The 13,358-nt window shown below is 35.7% G+C and overlaps 1 protein-coding gene and 1 long non-coding RNA gene across 3 annotated transcripts in view; one reads left to right on the forward strand and one right to left on the reverse strand.

Annotated features, from left to right (window-relative positions):
• USP32 (ubiquitin specific peptidase 32) overlaps nt 1-13,358 on the reverse strand; it is a 242,241-nt gene that overhangs the window by 75,387 nt on the left and 153,496 nt on the right. For both annotated transcript variants that reach the window (XM_003996605.6, XM_011289074.4), the window contains exons 8-11: nt 13,069-13,184; nt 11,799-11,861; nt 9,318-9,401; nt 895-956 (exon numbers count right to left, since the gene is read on the reverse strand). In XM_003996605.6, the coding sequence (XP_003996654.4) occupies nt 895-956; nt 9,318-9,401; nt 11,799-11,861; nt 13,069-13,184 (325 nt within the window). The remainder of the gene's footprint in view (nt 1-894; nt 957-9,317; nt 9,402-11,798; nt 11,862-13,068; nt 13,185-13,358) is intronic.
• The window catches only part of LOC109494292, a 124,639-nt gene that overhangs the window by 11,757 nt on the left and 99,524 nt on the right, over nt 1-13,358 (forward strand). The window lies entirely within an intron of this gene.

Below are 13,358 nucleotides of genomic sequence, written 5' to 3' on the forward strand. Positions count from 1 at the left end.
AAGGTTACTGGAGGGATTGTGGGGGTGGGGGGTTAAATGGTTAAGGGGCATTAAGGAATCTACTCCTGAAATAACTGTTGTACTATATGCTAACTTGGATGTAAATTAAAACAATAAATTTAAAAAAAGGAAATATGTGAGGGAATAGTGATGGATATGTTAACTTGATGGTTGGAATCCTTTCACAATCTGCACCCATATCAAATCAAATTGTACACTTTAAATATTTTAAAATTTTAGATATTACACCTCAATACAATTGAAAAAATGTCAACAGCAATTACCTATAAATACAGAGATGATGGGCTTTTTTTTGCTTCTTTTTATTTAGCTTTACTTTATAAAAACCTTTTTACAATAAACATGAACTATTTTGTAGTAAGGAAAAATTGCAACCTTTCATCTTATAAAATATCTTTTTTTTTAAAGTTTTTTTTTTTTTTATTTTGGGAGAGACAGCATGCACATGTGAGCAGAGGAGGGGCAGAGAAAGAGAGAGGGAGAGAATCCCAGGCAGGCTCAGGACTATCAGCACAGAGCCCGACATGGGGCTCAATCTCATGAACCGTGAGATCATGACCTGAGCTGAAACCAAAAGGACGCTTAACGTCTGAGCCACCCAGGTGTCCCTAAGATGTCTTTCTTCAAAAAATTAAATTCAGTACTTGGTGCAATTTTAAAGCTAAAGAGAATGTGATTTCTAAATTAATCCAATCCCTTGGTTAGGAAATTATTTTAACAAAAATATTTCAATATGAAACTAATTTGGAGAAACAAGGTGTCACTATAATGATTATATTAAAATGGGACATGTTACTTAATAACAATATATTTCAAGTGTCAGAAATTTCAACTATATAATGAAAAGTACACTGATTGAAACTATAAACTTACCTAATAATTTGTCCTTCTTCTTCAGGAGTAGCTGGTCTTAACCCCAGAACTATGTGACATACCTAGAGAAAAAAGTGGTAAATCAAACTTCACTGGTGCCAATGACTGGACTGTATAAAATTTCACATGCTCTGCATGAGTTCCATTTTGTGGATGGGAATCTGAATTAGCAATAGCTTTCAACTGATGAATTATCAATGTTTGAACTTTAAACTTGAGCTGTTTGTTCGTTTTCTAAACAAACTATTTCAACAGAGGCCAACTTCTAAATCTCTGTGTGAGACAGGAAAGAAAGGAAGGGAGGGAGGAAAACGGAGATAGAGACAGAGACAGAAGAAAAGAACTATTTACCAGAACATTTCATTAATACTATGTATTTTAAGATATCTCACACAGGGAATATTATTTTCTTTCCTGAAATCTGAAGAGCAAATCATGGCACTCAAGGAGAAAGGCGAGGGGAGATGCAGAGGATATAGGAGACAAAAAATATGGGTAGCATTTCAGTTTAATCAGTTCAAAGAGAAAAATTATTGCCACTAATGCTAAATAAGCTTTTTAAAAATATGCTTTTTAGGGCTCATTTCCTCTATGTGGCTTCTCTAAATATCATCAACAGATGTAATTTTTCAATATTTTCTCATGAAATATTTCAAAAACACAGAAAAGTTTAAAGAATTTAACACTGAACATGTCATACCCATTATCTAGATTCTAACATTAACGTTTTATTATACTTGCATCTATCCATTAATTCATCCATCCTTAATTTTTGGATGCATTTCAAAGTAAATTACAGACAGTAGTACAGCTCTTTATAAATACATCAGCATGGCTAACATTAACCAGAGAGTTCAAGATCTGTTTACAGTTTTACCTTTTGAGGTGACATTTACGTAACAACAAAATCCACAAATTGGGTTTTTGAGATTTATCTATTTAGGAGTAAGTAGTTCATTGTCATTACTAAGTAGTATTCCATTGTTTGAACACACCACTGTTTCATCCATTCTCATATTGACAGATATTTGAGCTTTTGAAACCTATTTTTCTAAGCAAACTTATAGAAAATGGAAATACACATGCTTACAAGTGAACAAATCTTAAGTGTACAGTTCAACGACTTTTCACAAAGTAATATCTATGAAACCCAGTAAAAAAACAACTGCTATCTCACCCAAAGCCCACTTTGGGTTCCTTCCCAGACATCACTGCACCTCTCTGATGTATCCACTATCCTGAATACTATCACCATAGAATAGGTTTTGCATGCTTTTGAACTTTTTGGTTTAGTGTTTTCAGCTCAAGTTTATGTAAGATTCATCCATGTTGTTGGGTGTAGCAATATTAGACTTATTTTCCAGTGCTTTAAAGTATACCACTGTATGCACATGCCACAATTTACTTCCTATGTATTTATTTATTAATAAGTATCTGGGTCATTTTCTGGGGTTTTTTGGGCTACAACAAATAGTGATTTTAAGAACTTACTTGTAGGTCTTTTGGTGCCCAGATAACACCAGTTTCTGTAGGTTTTACATATGAGTAGACTTTACGGGTCACCAGGTAAATATATGTTCAACTTTTATAAATACTGCCAAACAATTTCCAATGTGTTTGTAATGATTTACAATTATTACAAATTGTACAAATTACATCCTATTGGCAATATATGAGAGTTCCAGGTGCTTGTTATCCTCACCAATACTTTATATCACTTAAAAACTAACCATTCTGGGGTATGTCTACTGAATTTCACATGTGGTTTTAATATGTATGTCCATGATGACTAAGGAGCTCCTTTTCATTATTAACTACTGGGACATTCTGTTTTGTGAAGCATCTCTTCAGGATTTTTTCTTCACATTTTTATATTGAAGTTTTGCCTTTTTCTCATTGATTTTTATTCTTTGTATGCCCTAGATACAAGTCTTGTCAGATGCAGGTTTCACAAACATCTTCTCCCACTGCATAACTTATCTTTTCACTTTTTAAATGGTAGCTCCTCACTAAAAAAAAAAAAAAATGACTTGTTGTTTATTTAGTTTTTTGTTTTGTTTTGGGTTTTTTTTTTGTAGATATTTTATTTTTATTTTTTTTAATATATGAAATTTATTGTCAAATTGGTTTCCATGCAATACCCAGTGCTCATCCCAACAGGTGCCCTCCTCAATACCCATCACCCACCCTCCCCTCCCTCCCCTCCCCCATCAGCCCTCAGTTTGTTCTCAGTTTTTAAGAGTCTCTTATGCTTTGGCTTTCTCCCACTCTAACCTCTTTTTTTTTTTCTTCCCCTCCCCCATGGGTTCCTGTTAAGTTTCTCAGGATCCACATAAGAGTGAACACATATGGTATCTGTCTCTGTATGGCTTATTTCACTTAGCATAACACTCTCCAGTTCCATCCACATTGCTACAAAGGGCCATATTTCATTCTTTCTCATTGCCACATAGTACTCCATTGTGTATATAAACCACAATTTCTTTTTCCATTCATCAGTTGATGGACATTTAGGCTCTTTACATAATTTGTTTATTTAGTTTTGAGAGACAGAGACAGAGTGAGCATGAGTGGGGTAGGTGCAGCGCAGGGGGTGGGGTGGGGGGGGAACAACAACACGGGATCTGAAGGAGGCTCTGTGCGGACAGCAGAGAGCCCAATGCGGGCTCAAACTAACTTTGAGTTCATGACCTGAGCCGAATGGAGACACTTAATTGACTTAGCCACCCAGGTGCCCCTAAAAAAATTCTTAATTTTACTGAAGTCCAACTTAGAAACTTTTGCTTTGTGGTTAATGCTTTCTGTGTCCTGAGAAGTCTTTGCCACCTCAAAGGCATTAAAATATTCTTGCAAATTATTTTCTAGATGCTTTATCTTTACTTTTCAAACTTATTAGATTTATAATCCCACTTGGATTAATCTTGATATATGGCTAAGAAGGAAGAATAATAATGCATTTTTCCCCACAGAGATGCCAATTGACCCAGTACACCATTTATTGAAAAGATCACCCCTTCCCATATGCAATGCAAAGTCTTCTTTGTTATAAGTCAGGTGATCACATACATGTAGGTCTGTTTAAAAACTCTCAATAGTGTTCTACCGGTCTATTTGTCTACCTTCATGCAGGTATCACATCGTCGTAATGCTACTGTTTTATACTAAGTCCTAATATCTGGTAATGTAAGTCCTCTAACATCGTTCTTTACATTATCTTGGTTACATTTGGCCTTTTCCACTTCTGTATGTACTTAGAATCAGCTTGTCCAGTTCCACAAAAACAATGACAACAATAAGCTTTTTGGCATTTTGATTGTGAATGCGCCACATCTACAAACCAATTTATTTATTTATTTATTTTTAAACATAATTTATTGTCAAATGGCTAACATACAGTGTGTAAAAGTGTGCTCTTGGTTTTGGGGATAGATTCCTGTGGTTCATCGCTTACATAGAACAACCAGTGCTCATCCCAACAAGTGCCCTTGTTTTTTTTTTTTTAATTTTTTTTTTCAACGTTTATTTATTTTTGGGACAGAGAGAGACAGAGCATGAACGGGGGAGGGGCAGAGAGAGAGGGAGACACAGAATCAGAAACAGGCTCCAGGCTCTGAGTCATCAGCCCAGAGCCCGACGCGGGGCTCGAACTCACCGACCACGAGATTGTGACCTGGCTGAAGTCGGACGCTTAACCAACTGCGCCACCGAGGCGCCCCAACAAGTGCCCTTCTTAATGACCATCACCCATTTTCCCCTCTCCCCCAAGCCCATCAATCCTCAGTTTGTTCTCTGTATTTAAGAGTCTCTTATGATTTGCCTCCCTCCCTCTCTGTTTATAACTAATTTTTTCCCTTTCCCTTCCCCCATAATCTTCTGTTAAGTTTCTCAAGATCCACATATGAGTCAAAACATATGGTATCTGTCTTTCTCTGACTTATTTCACTTAGCATAATACCTTCCAGTTCCATCCATGTTGCTACAAATGGCATGATTTCATTCTTTCTCAATGCCAAGTAGTATTCCATTGTAAATATAAACCACATCTTCTTTATCCATTCATCAGTTGATGGACATTTAGGGTCTTTCCATAATTTGGCTATTGTTGAGAGTGCTGCTATAAACACTGGGGTATATGTACCCCTGTGAATCAGCACTCCTGTATCCTTTGGATAAATTCCTAGTAGTGCTATTGCTGGGTCATGGGGTAATTCTATTTTTAATTTTTTGAGGACCCTCCACACTGTTTTCCAGACGGCTGCACCAGTCTGCATTCCCACCAACAGTGTAAGATGGTTCCCATTTCTCCACATCCTCGCCAGCATCTGTTGTTTCCTGAGTTGTTAATTTTAGCCACTCTGACTGGTGTAAAGTGGTATCTTATTGTGGTTTTGATTTGTATTTCCCTGATGATTAAGTGACATTGAGCATCTTTTCATATGTGTCTGTTGGCCATCTGGATGTCTTCTTTGGAAAAGTGTCTATTCATGTCTTCTGCCCATTTCTTCACCGGATTATTTGTTTCTCGGGTGTGAAGTTTGATGAGTTCTTCATAGATTTTGGATACTAACCCTTTATCTGATAAGTCATTTGCATATATCTTTTTCCATTCCATCGGTTGCCTTTTAGTTTTGTTGACTGTTTACTTTGCAGTGCAGAAGCTTTTTATCTTCATGAGGTCCCAATAGCTCATTTTTGCTTTTAATTCCCTTGCCTTTGGAGATGTGTTGAGCAAGAAACTGCTGTGGCTGAGGTCAAAGAGGTTGTTCCCTGCTTTCTCCTCGAAGATTTTGATGGTTTCCTGTCTCACATTTAGGTCTTTCATCCATTTTGGGTTTATTTTTGTGTATGGCATAAAAAAGTGGTCTAGTTTCATTCTTCTGCATGTTGCTGTCCAGTTCTCCCAGCACCATTTGCTAAAGAGACTATCTTTTTTCCATTGGATGTTCTTTCCTGCTATGTCAAAGATTAGTTGGCCATAAATTTGTGGGTCCAATTCTGGGGTCTCTATTCTATTCCATTGGTCTATGTATCTATTTTTGTGCCATACCATACTGTCTTGATTATAGCTTTGCAGTAGAGGCTAAAGTCTGGGACTGTGATCCCTTCTGCCCCTTTGGTTTTCTTTTTCAATATTACTTTGGCTATTTGGGGTCTTCTGTGGTTCCATACAAATTTTAGGATTGTTTGTTCTAGCTCTGAGAAGAATGGCAGTGCTTTTAATTGGGATTGCACTGAATGTCTACAAACCAGTTTAAAGGGAACTGACACTGACATCTTCAAGATGCTGAGCCTTCCAATCCATAAATATGGATTATCTCCCTCTGCATTGGTTTTTTTTATTGCTTCTATAACAAATTATCACAAATTCAGCATGTTAACACAAAGTAACTTTATTATCTTATGGTTCTGTAGGTCAAAAGCTAGACATGGGTCTCACTAATTCAAAAATCAAGGTGTCAGCAGAGCTGCATTCCTTTCTGGAGATGAAAAGAACACACTTCTTTGCCTTTTCCAGTTCTAGAGTTCACCCACATTACTTTGTTCATGGCCCCTTCCTCTATCTCAAAGCCAACAAGTTTGCATCTCTAACTTTTCCTCCAACGTCATCTCTCTCTCTCTCTTTCTTCCTTTCCCTCCCTCCCTCCCTCTGACCACAGCTGGAAAAGGTCCTCTACTTTTAAGGACTCATTTGAATTAGACCCATCTGCTAGGCTAATCTCCCTATCTCAGAGTCCTTAGTCCAATACATCTACAAAGTCCCTTTTACCATGTAAGATAACATACGCACAGGTTCTAGGGATTAGGGCATGGATAACGTGGTGGTTGTGGTGGGCATTATTCTGCCTACCACACTCTTTAAAATTTGATACTTTTTGACAATGCACAAGACAGAACAGCCCGATTATGTTTAGAATACTTCAAAATATTGGCCACTGAGTTTATGAAGAAGGACTGAAAATAAAGATATTACCACAGGGATGGTTTTCCAATTTTGTTAACACTTATATATGTTACACTTAAATACCTAAAACACTCAGCCAAGAGGGATCTTGGCAAATAAAGTAAGAGTATAATTCAAGCTTTTATCACTAGACTTACCAACTAACTCTACCAATTTTAAGACACAGATAACAATTAAAGCTTAGCATAGCATAATATAACTTAGCATAACTTAGCATAACAGTCTTCTTACTCATATACTAAGTGAACATATAGTTTTAAAAGCATATTGAATATGAAATAAATACAGTAAAATATAATGTTAAAATGTAGGTGATAAGTATTCATGTGAAAAACCTTTTAGCTCTTCATAATATGTTAGAAACACACATACACAAAGGCAAATCTCAAGCATTTGGTTATTTATAAATTAGAGTCAGAAAAATAGTGCCACTGCAAGTTCTTGATAAGAATGAGAAATAAAAAGAATGAGGAAATAGGAAAGACAATACAAAAGAATCAAAACGTTATGCTATGCAATAGCTACAAGATGATATAGGCATAAGCCTAAGTGATCTAAAAGTTATGAGATAAAGTTATAAGGATATTATTTTAAATGAGATAAAAATAGTTGATCAATTTTCATATTACCAATTTTCATATTACCAAGTCATTTATGTTTGGAGTAATGACTAATATTATTTTTGTATATTTATATTTTATAAAGCCATCAAGTTAAAATCCCTGCTGAAAATTGTAACTGATGTGGAACAACTGATTGATATAAATGGATATTATAGGCTTATCAGATTGTGTGTGTGTATGTATACACACACACACACACGCGTGTGTATATATACACACGTATATATATATACACATGTGTGTGTATGTATATGTGTATATATATGTATATGTATGTGTATGTATATGCACGTGTGTGTGTGTGTGTGTGTGTGTGTGTGTGTGTGTAATTAGTCATTAGCTATCAGGAAGAGACCAGTTTCCATTTATTCTAGCATAGGCATGTTTATTCTTTACATAAAACAGAAGAACATGATAGATATAAACATAACAAACTTCTGACCTTCACAGGGGTATAAGGAAAGAAAAATAAAATGAGGAATCTAAAATAGGGGCACCTGGGTGGCTCAGTTGGTTAAGCATCTTAAGCATCTGTCTCGATTTTGGCTGGTCATGATCTTGCAGTTCATGAAATCGAGCCCTGTATCAGGCTCTATACTGACAGTGTCAAGCCTGCCTGGGATTCTCTCCCTCTCTCTCTGCCCCTCCCCTGCTCGCTCACATCCTCTCTCAAAATAAATAAACTTAAAAAAAAAAAAGAGGAATCTAAAATATCACTATTAAGTCAACGTAAATATTTGTGAAAAATTATAAAAAATGGAAACCATAAATTTTTGTTTTTAATTGGAGCAAGAGAAGAACTACAACTAGGAAAATAGTTGGAATCTGGCAAGCCTTATGACTTAATGTTCATTCCTGGCACCTTTTCTCTCCTCCTTCTTCAATCTTTCTTGTTTCTTCTAAAGAATTTTTTAAAAAATTTAGAAACAGCCTTGCAGCCAAGATAATCTCCTAACTGGAGAGACTGTGTACATTGAAAATTCTACAGCTGCCTACTTATGATTCATCTTTCTGTTCACACTGCCTCACTTATTAGGAAGACATTTAAAAAAGACAACAGTGACGAAAAATAAGAAATTATGATGGCTTTTGCAATCTAAATTATTATCTATGCATCTAACATGCTGGTCTATCATGAGTTATAAGATAAATATACATAATCAGCTATATTCTACTTTTCTATCTCCCATGATTTTGAGATGCTTCGGTGGGCTCTCACCCTCTGTCTTACCATCTTTCAGGTGTATACAGGATAATGTAGTTTTTTTTTAATAATTTTTTTTTAATTTTTTTTTAATGTTTATTTTTGAGACAGAGAGAGACAGAGCATGAACAGGGGAGGGGCAGAGAGAGAGGGAGACACAGAATCTGAAATGGGCTCCAGGCTCTGAGCTGTCAGCACAGAGCCCGACGCAGGGCTCGAACTCATGGACCATGAGATCGTGACCTGAGCCGAAGTCGGACGCTAACCCACTGAGCCACCCAGGCGCCCCTAAATAATTTTTTTTAAATGTTTATTTATTTATTTTCAGAGAGAGAGAGCATGCGTGTGAGAGTGCACAAGTAGGGGAGGAGCAGAAAGGGAGAGATAGGGAGAATACCAAGCAGGCTCTGTACTAACAGTGCAGCCTCAGGGCTCAAACTCATGAACCATGAGATCAGGACCTGAGCAGATATCAAGAGTCGGATATTCACCAAGTGAGACCTCCAGGCACCCCTATAGTTCTTTTTATAATATGCGGTTTTGTAGCTGAGTTGCAGTTATTACTACACAATGAAACAGATGTAGAACTACTGGTACTATTACTCTCTGTACCTGTCATTTACTTCAAACCTACCTGGAAAAGGAGATTCAAAAACTCATTGGCAAGAACATTTTTCACGCTCCAAATCTGGTAGTCTTCTAGAGTAAGATGACCCATCTGAAAGAGAAACAATGTTTAAAAAGATCTCATGTAAAGAATGTCCTCATTTTTACTGAATTTGAGTAAAATCTGATTTATTAAACGTATATTGGTCATTTTTATTTTAAAGCAAACAAATAACTTAAAGTAGATGCTGCATGTTCATCTGAAAACTAGACCAGCTAGGATAAGTTTAAAAGCAACAAAACTCTCTCAAAGCAGTTAATGGTAATGAGGATAATTTATCATCAACAAGCTTTATCCTCCAATAACCTGGGAAATAATTCACATTATCTTCTGCTTCAAGGGTTATCTAGGGAAAACCACAAAAGGCTCTGAATAAAGTGGAGTATTTACTAATTAAAAAAAATTTTTTTTAATATCTATTTCTGAGAGACAGAGCATGAGCAGGGGACAGGCAGAGAGAGAGGGAGATACAGAATCCGAAGCAGGCTCCAGGCTCTGAAGCAGGGCTTGAACTCACAAACTATGAGATCATGACGTGAGCTGAAGTCACCACCTATTTACTAATTTTTGAAAGCAAAAAGGCAGACTCTGGATTATGTCCTTTCATTCTAACAATTTTCTAAAACCTTCTTAGAAATATCTACCAATACTATCAGACTTCTTAGACATTTAAAGGAATTTGATAATAAATTTCTGATATATCAAAAATGAGTATCTATATAAGATTTTCTCAAAACTAATTTAACAATTTATAAGTTGAGTAAAGGCAGCATTTTTGTAGTGTCAATGTGTACAAAAAATTCCATATACATATAAAGGCAATATAACCAAATGTTTCTTGCTGCTTGTGTTCACATAATTACTTATCAATCTTAGATGAATGTTTTTTGCTTTTATTATTTAATGATATTGATATGTTCTCTTTTCATTATATGCTAGCCACATGTAAGAAAAGATTTTCAATTACTACAGTTATGATTATTAGCTTTCACAATACAACTTCTTCTTAGTATGTTAATATTAAATCCAAATTTAGTATGTTAATACTAAATCCAAATCCAGTATTACGCTTTTTTTTTAATAAAAAAAAAAAAGCATAATATTGACATAATCTGTCTCCAGCGAATAGGTTTGGCTGAAAGGTCCAAGTTTTATTCTGAACTGTTACTATTTCATTATTGTTACTACATGGAGATGGAACAGCTAAATTAAATTATCTTCTTGTTAAAGTTTACAATAGAGCCAGAAGTAGAAACTCCATCTTACATAAATAGACAGCAATAATTCCTACTATTTATTATTCAGAAAAAAAAGTATTAAAAATTGTACCTCTACATGAGGCATTTTCTAGCAGAAATTGTTGCAGGTTTCTACGCATATCAAATAGAAGTGGATACCTTAGTTTTTGGTAGAGAGAGGTAAACAAGGGAGACTATCTGTACTGCCAAAGCTCAAGCCCTATAAAACTCACCTCTGTTACTGAGCATTAGTTAATAAGCCTATGATGATTCCCTCTAGAATCATGATTGAAGAAAGGAAAAAAAAAAAAACTAATGTCACTTATTTTATCTAAACCTCTGTAATACTACTGTAGTCTACATCCTACCAATCTGGTACTTGGTACATGTTAAAATTTGAAGGGAAAGGCTCAAAATAACTCAAATATGCCTCACATATGTGCATTATTTTCAATTTCACACGGTGACACAAAGACATTACAGTAACGTAAGCTATAGGAATACACCTATTATAATATCCTTACTAATAAATATTGTCAAACTAAAAAATAAAAAAATAAGAAGAATTTATTCTTTGTTAAGTATATGCTTACTCTTGGTATTACGTGATTATCCTGGCTGCTATTAAATAATTCAAGAGACATCATTATTAATACTATTAGAAAAAAATAATTTAGGAATATATGTATCACCCAAATTGAGATAAAAAATAATTTCTATCATCCCAGCTATCCTATGGTCCTTCCCAATTAATCCATGCATTCCCCAAATCACTATTCTAATACCTATCACCATTTATCAGTTTTGCCTCTGTTTCTGAGCTTCACATAAATGGAATCACACAGTAAGTATTCTTTTTTGTGTGACTTTTTTTTTGCTCAATAAGATTAGCCCTACTATAACTTATTAAAATGGAAGAAATAAATATTATAAACCATAGATGTCAAGGGCTATGTCTATTTAATTTTTATAAAACATCTAGTTGTAAAATATAAGTTTATATATATAAACACTTAACGGAGCTGTTTAAAGACGGAATGCGCTATCTTTAGAGACAACTTCGTGGTACTGTAACTGTAGGTCCAAATAAACCCTTGGTGGAAGTGATGCACAAGGGATTCAAATATGTATATAAGCTATATATCCTAATTCATTGTACATGGTATTTTCAGAAAAGAATATAATTTATCCTAGCCCTAGCTAGACTCACCTTTGTGGTGTCATGTGCATTCAATATGCCTTCTACAATGTCAGATAGATCCGTATGTAATTCCTTAAAAAAAAAAAAATCCAAAGGAGTAATTAGAAAAGAGTAGTTACGTTTTATTATTCAATGGCTACAGAATACTGTATTTTAGTCAAGTATTGTTAATTTTTTTATTTAAAAAATTTTTTAATTTTTTTTAAACGTTTATTAATTTTTGATACAGAGAGAGACAGAGCATAAACGGGGGAGGGTCAGAGAGAGAGGGAGACACAGAATCTGAAACAGGCTCCAGGCTCTGAGCGGTCAGCACAGAGCCCGACGCAGGGCTCAAACCCACGGACTGCGAGATCATGACCTGAGCGGAAGTCGGACGCCTAACTGACCGAGCCACCCAGGCGCCCCTATTTAAAAATTTTTTAATATTATTATTATTTTACAGTGTTATATTCATTTCAGGTATACAATACAGTGATTCAACATTTCCATACAACACCCAGGGCTCATGACCACAAGTGCCCTCCTTAATCCCCATCATCTATTTAACCCATTCCCCCACACTCCTCCCCTCTAGTAACCATCAGTCAAATATACATTTTTTTTTTTTTATTTGAGAGAGTGTGTGCATGTGGGGGGGGGGGGAGGGAGAGAGAATGTGAAGCAGGCTCCATGCTCAGTTGGATCCCATGAACCTGGAATCATGACCTGAACAGAAATCAAGAGTCAGACGCTCAACCAACTAAGCCACCTAGGTGCCCCAAGTATTTTTTTAAATTACCTTAATAAGTTCTTAGGTTTCCTTTAAAAAAAATTAAGAGGGGCGCCTGGGTGGCGCAGTCGGTTAAGCGTCCGACTTCAGCCAGGTCACGATCTCGCGGTCCGTGAGTTCGAGCCCCGCGTCAGGCTCTGGGCTGATGGCTCAGAGCCTGGAGCCTATTTCCGATTCTGTGTCTCCCTCTCTCTCTGCCCCTCCCCCGTTCATGCTCTATCTCTCTCTGTCCCAAAAATAAATAAACGTTGAAAAAAAAAATTAAAAAAAAAATTAAGACAATTTTCCTGTAGTTTCATTCTTTACACAATAAGTTCAGTTTATTAAATTTTCTAAGACACATTCTCTTTCCTATTTTGTACCTTCAGGTATGAATATTTTGAGTATGTAGCATTACTATAGCAACTCAAAATAATAACAAATCCTTTTCTCTCTCTTTTTAAATTCTCCATTCCACTTTCCTATTGGAAGTTTACATACAACAATATGTATACAATCAGAACTTACTGGTATATCATCAGTGCGGTTGTCCTTCCACACCTCTAAAAGTGCAACCACCATGTCTCTCAGTTCAACCCTGGAGAGAACTCCATCACGGTCAACATCAAATACCTTGAAGCAAACTAAAGAAAAGAAACTCTTATGGAGGAAAATTACTTTTCTATTCTGAAGTACAATGCCTTTTACTAGATGCTGACCTAGCAAAATTAGTTTCCCAAGCAAGTATATTTGGATTAAGTTCTCATCTGGAGCAGACTATAATATGTCATTAAAGTCCTCTAAACTTGTAGGGCTTC

Source organism: Felis catus, chromosome E1 (genome assembly GCF_018350175.1).
Source record: "Felis catus isolate Fca126 chromosome E1, F.catus_Fca126_mat1.0, whole genome shotgun sequence".
In the NCBI taxonomy this organism is placed as follows: domain Eukaryota; kingdom Metazoa; phylum Chordata; class Mammalia; order Carnivora; family Felidae; genus Felis; species Felis catus.